General features: G+C 55.9%; 1 protein-coding gene across 4 annotated transcripts in view; it reads right to left on the reverse strand.

Annotated features, from left to right (window-relative positions):
* Positions 1-20,637, reverse strand: part of STIM1 (stromal interaction molecule 1) — a 67,848-nt gene that overhangs the window by 16,487 nt on the left and 30,724 nt on the right. For all 4 annotated transcript variants that reach the window (XM_027669030.1, XM_027669031.1, XM_027669032.1 and 1 more), the window contains exons 3-9: positions 20,477-20,591; positions 17,751-17,862; positions 16,700-16,815; positions 9,967-10,144; positions 6,258-6,435; positions 2,413-2,580; positions 786-886 (exon numbers count right to left, since the gene is read on the reverse strand). In XM_027669030.1, the coding sequence (XP_027524831.1) occupies positions 786-886; positions 2,413-2,580; positions 6,258-6,435; positions 9,967-10,144; positions 16,700-16,815; positions 17,751-17,862; positions 20,477-20,591 (968 nt within the window). The remainder of the gene's footprint in view (positions 1-785; positions 887-2,412; positions 2,581-6,257; positions 6,436-9,966; positions 10,145-16,699; positions 16,816-17,750; positions 17,863-20,476; positions 20,592-20,637) is intronic.

Consider the following 20,637-nt stretch of genomic DNA (forward strand, 5'->3'; position numbering starts at 1 on the left):
ACCCCAGAGAGCCCACAGCACAGAGCAGGGAGCCAGGGACTGTGGGGAAAGGCAGGGAGTGAGGGGGGACACCCCAACAGCCCACATCACAGAGCGGGGAGCCAGGGACTGTGGGGAAGGGCAGGGAGTGAGGGGAGACACCCCTCAAACCATCCCAAATAAAGAGTCCTGGGGCCCAGCTTTGTATCCAAAACTTGAGGCGCTTTTCATTCCACTTCCAGGAATGAGGGAATTAAAAAACTCAGCAATGACTGAAATATCCAGGGATAATGACAAGGGGGAACGGCTTCCCACTGCCAGAGGGAATGGATAGATGGGATACCAGGAAGGAGTTCTTCCCTCTGAGGTTGGCAAGGCCCAGGTTGCCCAGAGAAGCTGTGGCTGCCCCTGGATCCCTGGAAGTGTCCAAGGCCAGGTTGGACAGGGCTTGGAGCAACCTGGGCTGGTGGAAGGTGTCCCTGTCCATGGCAGGGGGTGGAACAAGATGATCCTTAAAATCCCCCCCAACCCAACCCATTCCATGATTAAACATTCTGCAACCTCCCAAAACCTCATTTTGATAGGACTTTTAATTGCTCCACATAACTGTGATCCCTTGTTTCTCACAGGTAAAATTAAAAGGTTACTGATGACAAGGAGCAATTCCAATCCCAGGCCACCAAAGTCAGGGAAAGTTCAGCCAAATGAGCCCAAAGCCCCTGCCCAGGTGCCAGGACACCCAGCCCATGGCACAGGAGGGAGGGAGGAGGGAGGCAGGGCCGAGGGAGGGGTCACCACACACTCACTTTGCAGTTAAGATCTTGTGATCCACATCGTCCAGGGAGGAGCTGTGAGCGACGTGGAACGTCCCAAACAGTGTGTTCCGCTTCTTCTTGATCTTCTCAGCCTGGAATATCAACAGAGAAGGGTCACAGGATGAAGATGACCTGCTGTCTCCTCCAGGACATGAACATCCTGGATGGGCTGGGACAGGAACAGTCCCTGCAGCTGCCTGCACATGTGGGAACAGCAGGAATGGTGTTGGGACTGAGGGATGTCATTCCCTGGCACGGGGGTGAGCAGTTCACCAGCAGCAAGTACCAGCTGGAGGTTTCATGCTCTCTTCTCCCAGCTTCCCAAAAATCAGAGGGAACTGAACTGAAGAGAGAGAACTTTGAGGGCAGGGGTGGAGTCCCCATCCCTGGAGGGATTTAACAGTCCTGTGGATGTGGCACCTGGGGATATGGGTCAGTGGTGGCCATGGCAGTGCTGGGGGAATGGGTGCACTTAAAGGTCTCTGAGGGCTTTCCAAACCCAAACCATTCCATGACTCCATGAACCAGGCACCTCACTCAGTGAAGGGCCCTCATAAAGCCTTGGCTTGTCTTTCCCATGAGCACCCAACACACCCCAGTGATGCCCTTGGGTAAGGTTTTTGGTTTGAGGTTGGTTTTGTGCCACTGTACTAAAAAAAAAGCCTCAACACACAGCTCTTCAGTTCCCAGCTCCAGGGGGAGCTTTGGGACTTGGGGAAGCCAAGGATGTGGATGTGAGAACTGACACAGCCCAAGGAAACCTGTTGAAATGCTAGAATGTTCCCAATAAAGGAAGATTAAGGCAGACAGATTTCCCTCCCTGCCAGCCCTGCAGGCTGTGTATGGCCATGGAGACAGGGACATGTTACAACAGCCTCCCTGAGCTCATCCCGTGGGGCTGGCACACAAAGCCCAGGGAATGGGAATGCAGCAGTGATTCACCCCATGGATGGCACACAAAGCCCAGGGAATGGGAATGCAGCAGTGATTCACCCCATGGATGGCACGTTCACCCTGGGATTTCACTGCCTGGGCACATTCAGCCCCTGGAGCAGGGATTAGGCTGAAGAGGTGCAAAACCTCCTGCTCACTGACTGCCCAGGGCAGCAGTCCCTGTCCCACACCTTCCCAAGGCTCCAGTCACATCCAGCCAGGCCCTGCCCAGACAAGAGCCTGCAGCTCATCATCATCATCCTCCTCCTCAGCCCTGTCACACGTCAGGGAAGGTTTGGGCTGCACTTTTAAAAAATGCAAATTCAGGGCATGAAAAAAGAAACTGGCTTTGACCTGAAGGAGGGCAGGGTGAGATGGGATATTGGGAAGGAATTCCTGGCTGGGAGGGTGGGGAGGCCCTGGCCCAGGTTGCCCAGAGAAGCTGTGGCTGCCCCTGGATCCCTGGAAGTGTCCAAGGCCAGGTTGGACGGGGCTTGGAGCAACCTGGGCTCAACAACCCCCTAGGAGGGCGTGGCACTGGATGGGCTTTGAGGTCCCTCCCAAGCCAATCCATTGTGGGATTCTGTGATTCCATGAAACAAAGAAGGTGCAGAGAAACCAAACTGTGCAGGTTCCACCCCCAACCCCTGCCGTGGGCCCGGGACAAGGACGGTGCAACTCTCACCCCTTCCTTGGCCACCAGCAGCTGCTTCTCCGCGTTCTGCTTCTTGATGTTGTAGTACTGGACCTCCACCTCGTGGGTCAGCTGGAGCCACTTCTGCAGAGCCTCGGGGGCAGCCCAGCTGCAGTGGGACTCCAGCTCCTTCTCCGCGTTCTTCAGCGCCATCCGGACCTGCAGGGGAGCGCCGGGATGGACACGCTGCCCTCCCACAGCTCAGCCCACTCCTGCCTGCCAACCCGCCCCTTCCAAGGCACCAAAGCGAGGACAGAAGTCCCCACACAGCCCCATCCCTGGCAGGGCAGCAGCAGAGGTCCTCAGCAGAGGTCCTCGGGAGGAGTGGTGGCATCCTGGACCGCGGGCACGGGAGGGAGCGCAGCCACCCACAGACCAGGCTGCTGCTCCGAGCACCAGAACCACCTACAGACAACTCCTTTCATCCTACAGCTGAGCTCCTGCCTCAGAAATTCCCAGCCAGCACGATGCTGTGCTCCCTCTCGACCCCTCCAGGCCAGCTCCTCTGCCACCAACCGCAGGAAAACCCTGCAGAGCCGACAGCACAGTGCACGAGGGAGTTAAAGGAGAGCTGGGCTGGAGGGGAGAACACTCAGGGTGTTTATTGTAGCCTCCAGACACCCCTGCAGAGCTCCCTGCCTGTGTGTAAATCCCACAGATCCTCCCCTGGAGGCAGCATCCCTGACAGCATCCCTGTCTCACCCAGCTCCCAGCCAAGCACAGCGAGCTCGTCAGGAGACACTTCCAGGCTGGAGCAAGTGAAGCAATATTTAGACACAAAGCATGTGCTGCTGGTCAGGAAAGGAACAGCAAGGCTGGAATCAGCCATTCCTGGGGTCTCTCATTCCCCCAGCCCAGGCTCCCACACCCTGACTCATCCCAGAGACGGGAGAGGGTACAAGATTAGAAGGAAGTGGGTGAGAAGCCAGTTGAGGACACAAAACGTCACAGGAAAGCCTTTAGTGCTGGAGACCATCAAGGATTAACTCTTCCCTTCCCCTGCCCACGGTGTGGAGAGGCTTTGGCACACCTGGAGCCAACACAAGCCCTGCAGGAAGTGAACACTGGAGGGATGCAAGGATGGGAATGCGATCCTGGGACAGCCCCATCCACAGTCAGGATTCCCTGCCCCCAGAGCCCCCCAGGCTCGGGGGGTTGCCTGGTTTTACACTGTCCAACCTGGTTTTACACTGTCCAACCTGGTTTTACACTGTCCAACAGGTTTCCTGGCTGCCAAACCCCCCCAGAGCAGCTCCTGGAGCATTCCCTGCTCCCGCTCATCCCATCCCACGGGCACAGCCCTTCCCCTCGCACGGTGGGCGGACGGGAGAAGCGCTTTTTAAAGGATTGCTCAGACTTGGATCTCTTCCCTCAGCGTGTTATTTAACTCGGTCACGTCTCACCCAGCCCACGGCTGTGATTCCTACGGAGCCCAAAGGCCCAGGTTACAGGCGGATCCTCTGAAATCCCAGAGTTTATCCTGAAGGAAGGTCCATCGGGGAGGCATCGCACACAGGAGGTCAAGCACTCCCTCCACATGGGTGGGATTTGGGCTCGTTGAGTACAAAACTGCCTAAATCAGTCCCAGAGTTCCAAATTCACAATGGCAGACCCCGGGTTTTTCCTGTTTTTTCCCCAGGTGCTGCTCCCACCACAGAGGAACTCTGACTACCAACCACAAGCATCTGGGATTTGGGAATATGCACAATAAGTGGGCAGGAAATCTGGCACTGGGTGTTTGGGGTACAGGAGTGCTCAAAACACAGGAACAATGTTTTTAGGGAATGGTGGGAAGGGGAAGTGGTGTGGAACAACAGGCAAGGGACCAGTGGTTGAGATGAGGGTCCACAACCCAAACCCTCCCAGTTCTGCAAGGAATCAGTGCAAACAGGAGCTGGTTTGTGTGTGTCCATTCTCCTGGGAACATGTCTGAGATCCCATTTGGATCACTAAGAATCCCTCTGCTCTGGAGCCAGGCTGGGAGAGCTGGGGGGGGTTCACCTAGAGAAGAGAAGGCTCCAGGGAGAGCTGAGAGCCCCTTGCAGGGACTAAAGGGGCTCCAGGAGAGCTGGAGAGGGACTGGGGACAAGGGATGGAGAGACAGGACACAGGGAATGGCTTCCCACTGCCAGAGGGCAGGGAGAGATGGGAGATTGGGAAGAAATTTCCTGGGAGGGTGGGGAGGCCCTGGCCCAGGTTGCCCAGAGAAGCTGTGGCTGCCCCTGGATCCCTGGAAGTGTCCAAGGCCAGGCTGGACGGGGCTTGGAGCAACCTGGGCTGGTGGAAGGTGTCCCTGCCCATGGCAGGGGTGGCACTGGATGGGCTTTGAGGTCCCTTCCAACCCAAACCATTCTGGGATTCCATTCTGTGATTCTCTCAGTGTCCTCCAGGTCTGCAGCCCCACTGGGGTCGTGGTCTGGGGGAGGGTGACCCAGCAAGGAGAGGGTTGGATGGACATCCCAGGAACACGACTCCAGCAGGGTGTGTGGGATGTGTCACTTCAGTGACAGGAACCACCTGGGGCAGTGGAAGGTCTTGGCTGATATTCCCTGGGATCAGGGAATACGGTGACCTGGGAGGAGCTGTGGGGTCAGTGGGGGTGGCTGGTTAATGCCAGGTGTGTCCTGGGGCTGCTGGGTGGTGCTGGGGTTACATCACACGGTGGGTCAGGGGGACACTCCGTACTCACCCCGCCGCCCTCCCGACGGACACTGCGGAACAACAGAGGCACGTCAGCTCCTGCTCTGGGAATGAGGGGAGCTGGCAGGGGCACCTGGGCTTCTCCAGAGCCAGGAGCTGGCTAGGAACGAGGGCTGGGGGTACCTGAACCCACCCAGCCCTGTCTGATGGCCCAACACACACGGACCCAGCTCCTGTTCGTGTCAGGATGGATGTCCCAGTGCCTGTCCTGAAATGGAGCTCAGTGACCTCGTGGAGAGGCTGGACAGCCACTTAGGAGGGAGGAAGGATGTTGGATCAGGAGAGCAAGGCTGGAAACAGTCCCCTTCAGGTCTCTGGGCTGTTGCTGCTCCAGGCAGGAAGGGAATTTGCTGTTGGTACACCTGGCTGTGCTGCCCCACGGCTCCCGGGACACTTGGTCCTCCCTTGCCAGTGGAAACCCTGGATTCTTGCCTTGTTTTCTTCCCCATCCTCCATGGTAGCAAAAAAGCTTGGGCACAGGCAGGAGGATGTGCCAACTGCCTCAAAATAGCCAAGGACCTTGCCTGGCTCCTGCAGTCCTGGCTCATGCAGCTTCACTTTACACTGATCTGGAGCTTAAAGTCAGGTAGGAATTGTCCCTCAGGTGAGACAGGAAACAGCTCCTGGAACTGTGGGTTTGGACTTTCTTGTAGGTTTGGGGAGGTTTAGGTTGGATATTGGGAAAATTTCTCCATGGAGAGGGCTGTCCAGGGAGGTGGTGGAGTCCCCATCCCTGTGGGGATTTAACAGCCATGTCCATGTGGCACTCGGGGACATGGTCAGTGGTGGCCTTGGCAGGGCTGGGGCACGGTTGGACTCCACAGTCTCCAAGGGCTTTCCCAACCCAAACTTTATACACTTCCCTGATGCACAAGAAAGCACGGAAAGCACAACCAAACTCCTTCTAAATCTCTCCTAAAACCACGGATACAAAAAGAGAAAGACCTTATGGTTTGCAGAGGGAGGCAGAATTCCCAGAGGGTGCAGCCCCAGGGCAAGGCAACACCTCTCCTGCTGCTGGGACGCCACGTGGTGCCAACCTGAACACTCAGTTCCCTGATTTCCCTGAGGGAAGAAGGCCCTGCTGGCCTGGCTGACACCCCCCCAGTGGCAGCACATCCCCCGTGGCCCCTCACCTGCTCCAGCTCCTGCTCCGCGTATTTCTGGCGGCTGAGCTCGTTCTCGGTGCCCTCGCGCAGCTCCCGCAGCCGGTGGGCCTCCTGCTTGGCCATGCTGATCTCGTCCTGCAGCTTCTTCTCCAGGTGCACCTTCTCCACCTCCACGGAGCGATGCTCCTCCTGCGCCTTCTGCAGCCTGGAACACACACAGGGTTGGGCTGGGCTGGGCTGGGCTCTGTGGCCATGGGCCCCACAGCCCAGCCCTGCCCTCATCTGCCCTCATCTCTGCCCAGCCCTGCCCTCATCTGCCCTCATCTCTGCCCAGCCCTGCCCTCATCTGCCACGTGCTCACAGCAACACACACCTGGAGGGGCAAGGACAAGGTGTTCAGGAGGAAATTAAATTGTCAACTGCTCAGCTTTGCTCATTTATTGAATGCTCAGGACGTGTTTTCTTCATTTTCCAGAGTGTATCTGGATTTCCTTTAATAAGCCTCAAGTTGAGTTTTTGGCGTTTTCCAAAAGTGAAAACTTTATTAAAGCAGAGGAGGAGCAGATCTGCCTGAGCAGGTCTGACCACCCAGAGGGGATGGCTCTGTGTTCCCTTCCCAAAAGCCTTCAAATTTGGACACGTCTTAATCCTGCCTGGAAGTTCTGACTTTTCCTCATGCCAGCCCCTCCCCAAACCTGACCTGCCCCTCCCCAGCTGGAGGCCCAGGCCCTCAGTGACCAGTGACTCTCCCAGGAATTGTCCCTCCTGTGCCAGGCAGGCTCTGCCTGGGCTGTTCTGCTGGCCCTGGATTAGGATTAGGATTAGAGTTAAGATTAGTCCCCACTCCAGGCGGAGCCCAGAGCCTGCGTGGTGTCCCCAGGGAGCCACATGGGGTGGCTCTGCCATGGTCCCTGTCGGTCTCTCCCACCCCTGGTGACTTTTAGGATTCTACTGAACTGTTAATAGAAGAGGCTGATTTTCTAACTATGCTCATCTGTGCCTGGTCCATCTTGGGAGCCAGATGGGTCCTGGCAGCCCCAGAGATGTGAAACTCGATGGTTTTATGGCCCAAGACGGCCCCCAACCACCTTCTCACCCATGAGACCCTCTCTGCAACAAGCCTCAAATCCCAGAGGGCCCCTCTCCAGGGCAGCTCCCCGAGTCCCTGTACCAGGAAGGTGTCATCCAGGTGTTTTAGGAATCTCCTGTACCTATCCCAGCTGTGTGGTGTTCCCAGGTAACACCCAAGGACAGAGTGGTTAGGTTAGAGGTGTCCTTCAGATCCTTAAACAAGAATTCCTTGGAGTCCTGGCTGGGTGGCCCAGAGCGGCCTTCTGTGACAACACCCGTGTCATTTGTCCCTCAGTCACGGAATCACAGAGTGCTTTGGGTTGGGAGGGACCCCAGAGATCCTCCAGTGCCACCCCTGCCCTGGGCAGGGACACCTTCCACCAGCCCAGGTTGCTCCAAGCCCCGTCCAACCTGGCCTTGGACACTTCCAGGGATCCAGGGGCAGCCACGGCTGCTCTGGGTCCTTTGGGGCTCACAATCCAGGTGCTGATTTTCCATACAATCCACACATCTTCAACACAGCCCTTCCCACATGTGCAGGCATCAGTGGGATGTGCCAAGACATCATGATGAGTCATTTAATGGACTGGGAAGTGTCACTGCTGAAGGATGTTCTCAAAGGTATTTGGAAGACGAATAAAAAACAGGCTTTTGTATCAACATTCCCAACTCCTCAAGACCATTTCTGAGCTGTTCAGCAAATCACAGCACCAGGCACTGGAGAGGCATCCCTGAGCCTTCCTGAGCTCTGCTCAGCACTGAGCTTCACTCAGCCAGGGAAGAAGGGGCCTTCAGGCTCTGGAAAAGAAGCTTCTGAGCAGAACTTCAGCACGACTTCTCCACAGGTCCAGCAGAACTGGTGCTGCCCAGAGTTTGATGTTCCCACAGCGGCTGAGGACCACAACTGAACCTTGCTGGGGCCAAGGATTGAGGAACTGAAGGAGTATTTGAAGTATTTCCCCTCAAGGGGCCTCATCAGGTCCCCAGTTCACCTCCCACCCCTTGAGCTCAGTGCCCTGGGTGGAGAATGAGCCCTCCCAGCTGCTCTGGCTTAAGGCTTCAGGCTCCAGCTAAGCCAGGCACAAGTGGTTTTGTGTTTCTTCCTATCGGAAGTTAAGAACTTCCCAGGAACAGCTCCTTGTTTACGCGGCTCCCAAGGTCATTCCCAGGGGCACATTCCCCGCAGCCCCTCAGAGTCTGGAGCTCTGAGGTGACACCAAAGAGGCCTCCTGGCCTGGACACAGCACTGCTGCTGTGGGACATGGGATTCCTGTGTCCTTCTGGATGCAGGAAAAATAAACCAATCTTTCTTTGGGAGTGTTTCCAACCTGTAACTCCTGGAGTCCCTGTGGAACCAGCTGTGGATTGGAGCCAGCAGAGGAGAAATGCACTTTGGCTCCAGGTCACACCCTGTGGTGGCACCACCCCAGTGTGGCATCATCCCCTGGGTGCTCTCAGGTGTCTGCTCTCCTCACACACACAGCTGGTGCCACCACACTGGAGGAAGAGGAGCCTTGCCAGCAGCACTCATGGGTGGGACAATTCCCTGAGGACGTCCTGAGCACACGGGCAAGGAACCAGGCTGCAGGCTGGGGGTACATCAGGCACATTCCAAACACTGGGCTGTCTGCAGGTCTCCAGCTGGACATCCTCGGGATCCCGGGGTTTGCACAGGTCACTCATTGCCCCCCCATGACTGGCCAGGATGGGTGTCTGGGGTTGGGCTCCACGTTCCACTGGCAACACGACCATCACCTTATGTGGCAGTCAAATCAAGCTTTATCCTCCAAAACTACACTCAAACCTCCTGGGAAGCAGCTCCAGCCCCAGACTGTCACTCTCTGCTATTTGCTAAATCTGCCCCTAAAATATCTTGCTGCCAAAAGACCCCCCAGGTTTGTCATCCCCAGGGGTGAAGACTCTTCTCTGTCCCAGAAACTGGAGGATGATCCAAACCAAGGAGTGATGGGGTCTGGAGAGGAGCCCCTGCAGGTCCCTCCTGCTCACTCAGGGGGGAGCAGCCGGGGGGATTCTGCCCCTCTGCCCTGCCCAGGTGAGACCCCCCTGCAGAGCTGCCTCCAGCTGAGGAGACCTGAGAGCCCCTTCCAGGGCCTAAAGAGGCTCCAGGAGAGCTGGAGAGGAACTGGGGACAAGGGATGGAGAGACAGGACAAGGGGGAACCACCAGAGGGCAGGATTAGATGGGATATTGGGAAGGAATTCCCTGGGAGGGTGGGGAGCCCCTGGCACAGACTGCCCAGAGAAGCTGTGGCTGCCCCATCCCTGAAGAGTCCAAGGCCAGGTTGAACAGGGCTTGGAGCAAGCTGGGCTGGTGGAAGGTGTCTCTGCCCATGGACTGGATGAGCTTTAAGGTCCTTCCCAACCCAAACCATTCCATGGTTCTCTGACTCTGTGGAGGAACAGGCCAGGTGAGCATGCACACACCTTTAAACACAGCCTAGGAAGTGAACCCCTGCAGGAGCCCAGCACCCATCCAAGCTCTGGAGGCTGCTGGCAGCTTCTGCAGGTCCCTCAGGAATGGACTGACTCTGGTATGAGGCACCACAACAGCTAAAAACAGTATTTTCTGAAATCTAAAGGAATAAGGACCTTACAGGAAGAAGTGACAGCTGAGAGCTCCAGCTGGGTGGACACACAGAACCTACCGCTCCTGAAGGTCGTGGAGAGACTGCTCAGCTCTGTGGAGACCCTCCAGGTCCTTCATCATCTTCTTCATGTGCTCCTTGGAGTAGCGGTTCTGGATGTAGGCGAACCAGCAGCCGCCCACCCCGATGACGATGGACACCACCAGCATGAAATCCTTCAGGTGGTTGTGTCGGGTCACTGGAAGAGACCAGAGACACTCCTGAACTCCAAATCCTTCGACTGCACTGGAGTGGGACAGGAGAACTCAGGATAGCTCTAGAAAGAACTGTGGCCCAGGACTCACAAAGGGAAGGAGCTACTTTGGTGTCTAAGGGGAACACCAGAGGGTTCACACCATTCATTCAATTTGGAGACACACACACAAAAAAGGAGCTGAAATTCCAAATCTTACAGCTCTGATTTGCCTGGCAATAGGTGGTACAGCAGGGACCCCACACAGGAACCCCCTGAAGAGCTGTGCTCTCCTAGGGCAGCACAGGCAACACTGAGTACAAGGATAAGCAAGATCAGTAAGAGCCAAGAAGGAAACAATTTGAAAGAATAAACTGAAGGAACACAGCTGTGATCCCAGAGCTTCTGGGGCAGCACAAGTATCAAATCACCAAGTTGCCAAACCTTCTACAGAGTCACAACTCAGTGTGGAAACTCCCCTTTTCAACAGTTGCTTCAAAAAAAAGGTGTGGACACGTGAGAGAAGGAGAGGAAATAAGTGGGGGCTTAAGTGCCACACAAAGCTCAACAGAGACAAGCAGACTTTTTTTTTCCTGTAACTATTTGTTGAATTCTCACCCCAGTGTGTGCTGAGAATGCCACAAAGAGCAGCTCAGTCACGTGAGCTCTGACTCAACGTTCAGCATTTGCTGGTTTTAAACCCAACGAGGGGGGACTCACTCCAGATATTGGGAAGGAATTCCTCCCTGGGAGGGGCTGGCCCAGGTTTCCCAGAGAAGCTGTGGCTGCCCCTGGATCCCTGGAAGTGTCCAAGGCCAGGTTGGACGGGACTTGGAGCAACCTGGGCTGGTGGAAGGTGTCCCTGCCCACGGCAAGGAGATTGGATCAAATGGACTTTTAAGGTCCCTCTCAAGCCAAACCCTTCTCTGATCACTAAAATGTGTGTGTCACAGTGGCAGAGCTGGGGGAACAGGGAAGGGGCCCTGGGAGGTGGAAACCTGAAGAGGGAATGTAAAGCACACCATGGAATTCCAGGGCTCGGGGGCTGGATTGACCCCTGGGGGGACAGTGGTGCCTGGGATGGAGGGGCTTTCCCTGTGGGGGGAGAGGGACAGGACCTTTCCCCAGGTGCCCAGCAGACACCCAAACACCATCTCCCTTGTGGTGGACACCAGGTGTGACCCATCACCTGAGAGTCCCATCACTGTGAACCCATTCCCGTGTAAATCCCGGAGAAATAAACACGGAGAGCGCCGGGCCCGCGTCCCATCCCGGATGGATTATCACAACATCCTCTTCCTAAGCAGCACATCCTGGCAAGTCGCTGCAGGTCTGAGATCTTGAATCCTTTCCCTTCCCCTTTGGAGGCCCGTGGGGGTGACGTGTCCAGGTGCTTTGTGTCCCACCCCAGGGTCTCTCCCCTTCCCTGCCGGCACAGCCGCCCCCAGCCCGTGGCTCAGCACGCCCAGTGCTGCCCAGAGCAGCCCCTGCCAGCCCCACCCCACCTGAGTCACCTCCTGCTCCCTGTGCCAGCACCAACCACGCTGGGACCCAGCCTGTCAGCACTTGGGACATCCCTCCCCTGCACCAGCTCTGGCTCGAGGCGAGCGGGTGAGGAAACCAAGGAAAACTCAGCTGGGACGTAAATGTAGCACGATGGAATCCCGGACTGGTTTGGGTTGGGAGCAACCTCAAAGCTCATCCCAGTCCAACTCCTGCCATGGGCAGGGACACCTTCCACCAGCCCAGGTTGCTCCAAGCCCCGTCCAACCTGGCCTTGGACACTTCCAGGGATCCAGGGGCAGCCACAGCTTCTCTGGCCAACCTGGGCCAGGGCCTCCCCACCCTCCCAGCCAGGAATTCCTTCCCAATATCCCATCTCATCCTGCTCTCCAGCAGTGGAAGCCATTCCCTGTGTCCTGTCCCTCCATCCCCTGTCCCCAGTCCCTCTCCAGCTCTCCTGGAGCCCCTTTAGTCCCTGGAAGGGTCTCTCAGCTCTCTCTGGATCCTTCTCTTCTCCAGGTGAACCCCCCCAGCTCTCCCAGCCTGTCCCAGAGCAGAGGAGCTCCAGCCCTGGAACATCTCCACGGCCTCCTCTGGACTCCTCCAGCAGCTCCACATCCTTCTGCTGTTGGATCCCAGGGCTGGAGGCAGCTCTGCAGGTCAGAGTTGCTGCCTTTGGACTTGTTGTACCAGGACTTTCTGTAACTTCAGCTCCTGCCCTGCTGCACCCTGTGCCAGAGGCCGATGGCCGTGGGGCCGTTCCCAGCCCAGGTTCAGATTGTTCTTGTCCAGTTTACTGTGACTTCAATCCCCCTGGATTTGTCCCTCACCCCTGGCTGGCACAGTCTGTTCACAGCCTGTTCTGCTCCCGTGTGGCCTCGGCTGCTCCTGCACTGTCACCAGCACCAGGCACACGTTACACCTGCACAGGCTGCAGGAGAAGGGAAAGTGCCCCATGGAAAACTGACTCCTCTACATCTTTTCTTCCCTTTTTCTGGGGGAAAGAAGGGAGAACAGGCACAGTTTTACTAAAGACTGTGGTTGTTCCACTCGACTGCAAGACATAATGTCCTGTGGGGTTTGCAGCTCTGCTTTGGCTTTGTGCTTGAAGGAAGGTAAAAGGGTCAAAAAGGGGTGAAGGTTTGAAACTGCAGGAGGGACAACTTGGATTAGATATCAGAGAAAAGCTTGTGCAGTGAGGGTGGTAAAATGGAGATGCTCCAAGGGCTGGAGCCCCTCTGCTCTGGGACAGGCTGGGAGAGCTGGGGGGGCTCACCCCAGAGAAGGATCCAGGGAGACCTGAGAGCCCCTTGCAGGGCCTAAAGGGGCTCCAGGAGAGCTGGAGAGGGACTGGGGACAAGGGATGGAGGGACAGGACACAGGGAATGGCTTCCCACTGCCAGAGGGCAGGGAGAGATGGGATATTGGGAAGGAATTCCTGGCTGGGAGGGTGGGGAGGCCCTGGCCCAGGTTGGGCAGAGAAGCTGTGGCTGCCCCTGGATCCCTGGAAGTGTCCAAGGCCAGGTTGGACGGGGCTTGGAGCAACCTGGGCTGGTGGAAGGTGTCCCTGCCCATGGCAGGAGTTGGAATGGGATGAGCTTTGAGGTTGCTCCCAACCCAAACCAGTCTGGGATTGCCTGTTGATATCCAGCCCCAGCCCTTTCTTGAGTCCTTAAAACTCTTATTTGCCAGTGAACCCCCAAGGTAACTGTGGAATGAAAGAGATGTCCTGATTTCCCCTGGCCATAAGAGCAGCCAGGCTGCTCAGATTCCCTGCTCCTGCCTTTGTAGGGTCACAGTTGTCCCTCCTCTCAGAGATCCCAGCCCTGAAGCTCCACATGAATGCCCAGGCACCCCTGGCACACGGAGTGAACAAACCATGTGATAACAGTGCCAGACCCTGGGGAGCCCCTGGAAGGGCCAGGGCTGCCTTCCAGCCGAGGTGCAGGTACTCCAAACCCCATCCAGGGAACTGTAAATATTTGGGATGGATGGTGAATCTCAGGGCAATAAATTCAGCTGCTGTTTGCTCAGGAAATCCTCCTGCTTTAAACAGACAATGACTCAACTGGGCTCAAAGGACTTGTCAAAAACACGTGTGATACAGCAGAGGGAAAGGAATTGGTTCCAGCAGTTACTCCAAGTCCTGTCCATGCTGGCCTTGGACACTTCCAGGGATGGGGTATCCATAACTTCCCTGGGCAACCTGTGCCAAGGCCTCACCACCCTCACAGCCAGGAATTTCTCCCCAGTTCCTAAACAGAATCATATCACAGAATATGGACAAGCAGCCGTGGCTCGTGCCCAGCTGTGGAACAAACCCACCTGGGGGACCCCTGTCCTGGGATGTGGGGCCATGGAAACCTCTCCTGAAACCCCACGGGCACCACACAGGTGCCACTCACTGGCCTTTGGAGAGGTGGCCAGGACAAGTCCCCAGAGGGATGGAGGGATGGATGGATGGAGGGATGGAGGGATGGATGGATGGAGGGGTGGATGGATGGAGGGATGGAGGGATGGATGCCATCCTGGATGGATAACCCAGTGCACAACATCCTGTTTGTCTCTGAACCTCAAACTCTGCCACCAAGGTGCCTTGAGCCATCTGTGAGGAGGCAAATGTCTCAGTCTCCATCACTTCAGGGTTACAAAAAATCAAAATTTAACTTCACTTTTCACCAAAAATATCCATTGTTCTGAATTTTACTGCTTGTTTTCTGAAATTCCCCTCTCCTATTCCCCTGTTTCTCCTGTTTTCCCTCCCCTCTCCCATTCCTGGAAGTGTCCAAGGCCAGGTTGGACAGGGCTTGGAACAACCTGGGCTGGTGGAAGGTGTCCCTGCCCATGGCAGGGGGTGGGACTGGATGGGCTTTATGGTTCCTCCCAATCCAAACCAGTCTGGGATTCCATATTTCACCTGAAGTTGTCCTATTTTGTGCTGGATGAATTCCTGAAGCACAGGAACAGGACACCAAAGGGACAGACACAGAAGGAGCAATCACTTCATCTTGCTCAGATCATAATTGCACCACACTCCCTGCACTTGGGTTAATTACAGAGCTGGAGTGGTCAGACCTGTTTGCCTTAGGAAAGGGCACGCCTGGAGTCTGGCAGCAGAATCCAGGAGCCTGTGGATCCACACGGAAATGGGCCAGGATGGAAACTGCTGCTGGCTGAACCTCTGCCACGAGCCACAGGAGACATCAGAGTAGAAACTCTGCAGCCCTGGGGTGGGAAAGGCTTCCCCCAGCAGCAGGACACCCTGTGTCCATGTGCTGCAATCCCAATCCCCAGGGACAATGCAGGACACGCTGTGTCCCTGTGCTGTAATCCCAATCCCCAGGAATGATGCAGCTCCTGCAGCCCAAAAGGTCACCCAGCACTTCCCGAGGCTGCCGGTGGCTGGTGAAAGGAGTTTTGCAATCCACTCCTGAAGGAACTGCTCTAGATAAACAGCCTCGAGCTGTGACTGGAGACCAAGCCATTCAGGTGACCAGAAACCAGGAAATTTTACCTTCTAGAAAGGGTTAAATCTCTGCTTCAGCTGCAGATTTCAGGTGTATTTCCCCTGCTCACACACCTGATCCATACAGAGTCACAGAATCCCACACTGCTTTGGACTGGGAGGGACCTGAAAGCCCACCCAGTGCCACCCCTGCCATGGGCAGGGACACCTTCCACCAGCCCAGGTTGCTCCAAGCTGGCCTGGAACACTTCCAGGCCCAGGGCTCCCAGGTCTGTCCCAGCCCCACGCTGTTCCCAGCCTGCCCAGGACACCGGGACAGGTCACTGCACACTTTCATCCCCGTGACCCAGGGAGGCTCATTCCAGAGCCAAAGGAGCCGCAGGGCGGAACAGAACAGCTCCAACAGGGAGAACAGCCATTAATCTCAACCCATTACAAGCCATTCACTTGGCCATTTACAGGGCACCAGGAACTGCCAGGGAAATTCCACCCCACAGGAGTCACTGGGCTGGAGCTGCTGTTGGACGGGGCTTGGAGCAACCTGGGCTGGTGGAAGGTGTCCCTGTCCATGGCAGGGGTGGCACTGGATGGGCTTTAAGGCCCCTTCCCACCCAAACCAGTCTGAGATTCTGTAATTGATGCTTAAAAAGCCACTTGAAGAACAGAGGAAGCACCAAGTGGTGTTTTCAGTAGTACAAACTCCAGCCCTCAGCAACCCCAGCTCAGGGAGTTCCTGGGCCATTTCACCCCATTTGCACCCTGCCACCCTCATTTCAAACCTCCTGCACTGGGGACACACGAGAAGTAAAAGGGGAAGAGGAATTCTGTGTAGGGAGAACTCAAATCATGCACAGGCAGCACAGCCCGCCCTAAAATCCCCCTTGCCTGCCCAGAGCTGGGCCCTGAGCACCTCCCCAGAGCACCCAAAGCCCATGGGAAAGCAATGACAGGGAGGGAGGGAGACAAAAGCACCTTGAACTGGGAGCAGACAAGAGCCAAAGGGAAGGGATGCAAAGGGAGCACCCCGAGCACACCCAGATAGGCATCAGAGGGCTTGAGATCCAACCAAGCCTGGAATGAGCTTCAAAGGAGCTCCTGGTGTCAGCCATCCTGAACCCAGCCTGCTGCTCCCTCCCTGCTCCAGAGGCAGCTCATCCACAGCCTGAGTCACCGACAGGGCCCCAGGACACCCCAGGAATGGCAGCAGCTCCCCTGGGAACAGGCAGGGCCGCTGCTCTCCAGCCCCTCAACCCCCCCACCATCAGCACCACAGGAAGGACAGAGGGGAAGGTGTCACCCTACGGACACAGGAGATCCCAGCAAGAAGGAAGGTCTGGGAGCAGTTCCCAGAGATGGGATGCCAGCCCGGGATGCCTCTGAGCTGCAGAGCTGCCCCCATAAATCCAGAGACAACCTGTTCCTGCTCCAGGGAGTCGCACTGCGACGATCTCCCGGGGTGAGGCAGTTTGGGTCACCCAGGCCTGTTTCATCTGAGCAGACACAGATCCTGGGATCGACAGCCCCAGAACCTGATGACCTGGGGGGTCTTTTCCAACCTCCAAGATGCTGTGCCCTGGAACTGGGGTACTCACGGAGAGGGGGCCCGAAGAGCACCGTGTCCAGGGCCTTGAGCTGCAGCTTCTGCCGGTGGCTGCGGTCGGTCATCTTGAGCACAGTGCCCATCATGGTGGCATTGTTCACTGCCAGCCTGCACGGGGGAGAGCAGAGCAGCAGTCACTGGGGTTCACAGCTGACCAGGAGCAGGAACAGGGAGACCAGGGGAGCAGGACATGAGAGTTCCCTGCTATCAGCACAAAGGAAATCCCTCTGACCCAGGGTATCTCTAGGACAGGGTTTACAGCAGCGTCTTTGGGAATGGAGAGAGCAGGGAAAACCAAGGCCAGGCCTATTTCATTCATCCTGACAGCCTGAGGGACTGATTTCCCATCAAAACCCATCTTTTGGTGTCCTACCAATCAGTAATAGTTGTTTTTTCACCAAATCTCCACTGCCTTTGCCATCCTGTGTCACACACCACAAACTACACTTCTCACTCGGAACAGATGTGGACACACCATGTGCTGCCTCAAAAACCTCCTTGTTTTATTCCCAGTTAACTGGGATTTGTTCTCAGTTAATCCCTCCTCCCCAGTCAGTTTAAAAGCCTCTTTTTCAGTGACAAGAACCTTCACCCAAAAAGCTGCACTGAGGTTTTCCAAACCTGTTACAAGTTTAGGCCAACTCACAGCCACTGTTTCTCTTATCCTGGCACTATGGAATGATTTGGGTTGGAAGAGACCTTAAAGCCCATCCAGTGCCACCCCCTGCCATGGGCAGGGACACCTTCCACCAGCCCAGGTTGCTCCAAGCCCCATCCAGCCTGGCCTTGGACACTTTTGGGATGGGGCAGCCACAGCTTCTCTGGGTAACCTGTGCCAGGGCCCCCCCACCCTCACAGGGGAGAATTTCTTCCCAATATCTAACCCAGATTTCCCCTCTTTTCTCTCAAAAATGCAGTAGAACAGGAATAAGGCTTTGCTCAGCCCATGCCAAGGAATTACATGTGAAGTCAGGAGCTGCCTGGGATCTGTTTTGCCCCTGGCACACGTCCCAGAGGCTCCTGGGGACACGGAGGGCACTGACCTGGGCATGGCGTGGCCACTCAGCTGCAGCTTTCGGAAGGTCTCCTCGTACTGGGGCAGCTCCACGTAGGTGATGAGCCACTGAACCACCTCGTCCACTGTCCAGTTATACACTGAGGAGAGGCACAGGACAGGCAAACAGCTTATCAGGGGTCCTCAGCCCCCAAAATCATCCACCAGCAACAGCAGAGCTTCACCAGACACTCCCCAACCCGCCACCCTCAGTGAGGGAAAAATCCCTGCAGAGTTCAAAGACAAGCCCCTGCAGTGAGGAATGATCCCCTGGGATCACAGAATCATGGAATGACACAATGGTTTGGGTTGGGAGGGATCTTAGAGCCAGCCCCTGCCATGGGCAAGGACACCTTTCCCTAGCCCAGGTTGCTCCGAGACCCGTCCAACCTGGCCTGGGGCACATCATGCAACATGTGTTTTTTTAGAACAGAGAGGCCTTTTTTATAATTTATCAACCTCTGTCCTTGCTCAGACAGGCTGAGCTCCTGCAGCACCTCCCCAGGCTGCAGCAAGGCTGGGCTGGGAATCCCCCCCTGCTGACAGTCAGCTCCTCACAGCCCTGACATCCTCCATCCATCTCCTTCACACCCTCCCCAGCAGCCAAGGCAGGAAAAGGCCCATTTCCTCTGGCTCCCGGGGCTGCAGAGCTTCAGGGCCTCTGCCCAAATGTCAACAGTGACTTGGCCCACAAGTATGAGAAACATCTCCCTGCCAGCTCCAGAGAGCCCAACGCCTCTGACAGGGAGCTGAGGGAGCTGGGAGAGAGGAGAGGGAGCTGAGGGAGATGTGAGGGAGAGCTGAGGGAGCTGGGAGATGTGAGGGAGCTGAGGGAGCTGGGAGAGAGGAGAGGGAGCTGAGGGAGATGTGAGGGAGAGCTGAGGGAGCTGGGAGAGATGTGAGGGAGAGCTGAGGGAGCTGGGAGAGATGTGAGGGAGAGCTGAGGGAGCTGGGAGAGATGTGAGGGAGAGCTGAGGGAGCTGGGAGAGATGTGAGGGAGCTGGGAGGGAAAGCTGAGGGATGAAGGAGATGAGGAAGCCGAGGGAGCTGGGAGAGATGACGGAGTGAGCCCAGCACTGAGCAAAGACAGCAAGGCTCCAAAGGAAGGTGCCATCCCCAGAGGTGTTTATTTTGGGAGGAAATCCCTGAGAACCAAGCTGGAAGCATGCACACTTGCCAAGATGAGCAGGTCCCTGCCCTGCCAAAATGGGCTGATCTGGTACTTCCATGGCTTTGGTAGAGCCAGGCTCACCCAGGGCTTCATCTGTCAGATACAACACTTGTAAGAGCATCACAGCCTTTGTATTTTTGGATCATTAAGGGACAGAAATAACTTTTTATTTTCCACAGGTGCCCCAGGAACAGGATCAATGGAAGGGAGGAAAAGCAAGGGCTTGGAAACAGCTGCCATGGGCACAACTGCCCTGTCCCTTCACAGCATCTTCTCACACCCACAGGAAGGAGCAGACCTTTCCTACAAGCCTGATTCCCGTTTTATGACTGAAGTTCAAGCTCCAAGATTAGGCTGGATATATCCCTGGAAGTGTTCCAGGCCAGGCTGGACGGGGCTTGGAGCAACCTGGGCTGGTGGAGGGGGTGGCCCATGGCAGGATGGGCTTTAAGGTCTCTTCCAACCCAAACCTTCTGTGATTCCAGGATATCAAACCATCCTTTGGATATTTATTTTATCAGCCAGACCTACAGGATGATGAATGGGAAAACAAGAGCAGGAACTAAGTCCAGCCCTGGGAAACTGTGATGCCAGAGCAGCCCTGCCAAGGCCGTGGCAGGTCCGTGTGTGCCAGGAGCAGGAGAGAGCAGAGCAGCTCAGCAATTACGGGACTGGGGAGCGTCGTGGGATGTTCTCCTCCATCCACTAATGATTTCTGCCCTTTGCCAGCCGACACTAAAACACACTCCAGGCAAAGCCATCTGTAAACAGCCGGTTAATGGGATAAATATTCCTTATGGGAGGTGTTCCTGGGACACGGGGGCCCAGGGGAGCTGTGGGGTCACAGGATCCTGGAGGGGGGAAAAGCCCTCGGAGAGCACTGAGTCCAACCACCCCCAGCACTGCCAAGGCCACCACTCACCCACATCCCCAGGTGCCACATCCACAGGGCTGTTCTATCCCCCAGGGGATTTCCACCACCACCCCAGGGATGAATGACACCATTTGGGAACAGCCTGAAGTTATTTCCACGTGGACTGGACTTAGGACCCTTCCACTTCCAGGACTTTATTCTGCTTTCCCTTCACTACAGGAAGGAGCTTTTCAGGTTCAAAAAATTTCTGCGAAGGAAAACACAACCTGCAGGAAAACACAACCTGCAGGAAAACACAACCTGCAGGAAAACTCCCACGCAGTTCCACTGAATATTTAGGGTGTAATTATTCCATTAAAATTCCAGCTGAAACTGGGAGTTTACCAGAGAACCTGGAATTGGACAGCATTTGGCCCTATTTCACACACATTTTAGGGTGGAGAAACAAAACAATTTCTACTTTTGTGGCCACGCTCAGGTGCAGCATTAAGAGTTTGCAAGTGAGGAAATCCCGAAAATCCACCCCAAAAAAAAGAAGCCAGGAGAGCACTGGTGCAGGGCAGGAAGAGCAGCAGCACATTCCTTCTGAAAGCTCTTCCAAGAGCTTCCAAAATCCAAACTCTTTGGCCCTGCTGGGAAAGGGTTTCTTTGCTTGTTTGCCTTTTTTTACCTTCAGATGTTTTCCAGGCCTTCCAAAGATCTTCCACACTGATGAGCTTGTCCTCTCCATGGAAGGTGCTGTGCTTGACTGCTGGGTCGTGGTAATTCAAGTCCTCCCTCAAGAACTAGGAGAGGAATAAACAGCAGGATTAGGCTTTGGTTCATCTTGTA

Source organism: Corapipo altera, unplaced genomic scaffold, assembly GCF_003945725.1.
Source record: "Corapipo altera isolate COAL_440 unplaced genomic scaffold, ASM394572v1 189, whole genome shotgun sequence".
Classification (NCBI taxonomy): domain Eukaryota; kingdom Metazoa; phylum Chordata; class Aves; order Passeriformes; family Pipridae; genus Corapipo; species Corapipo altera.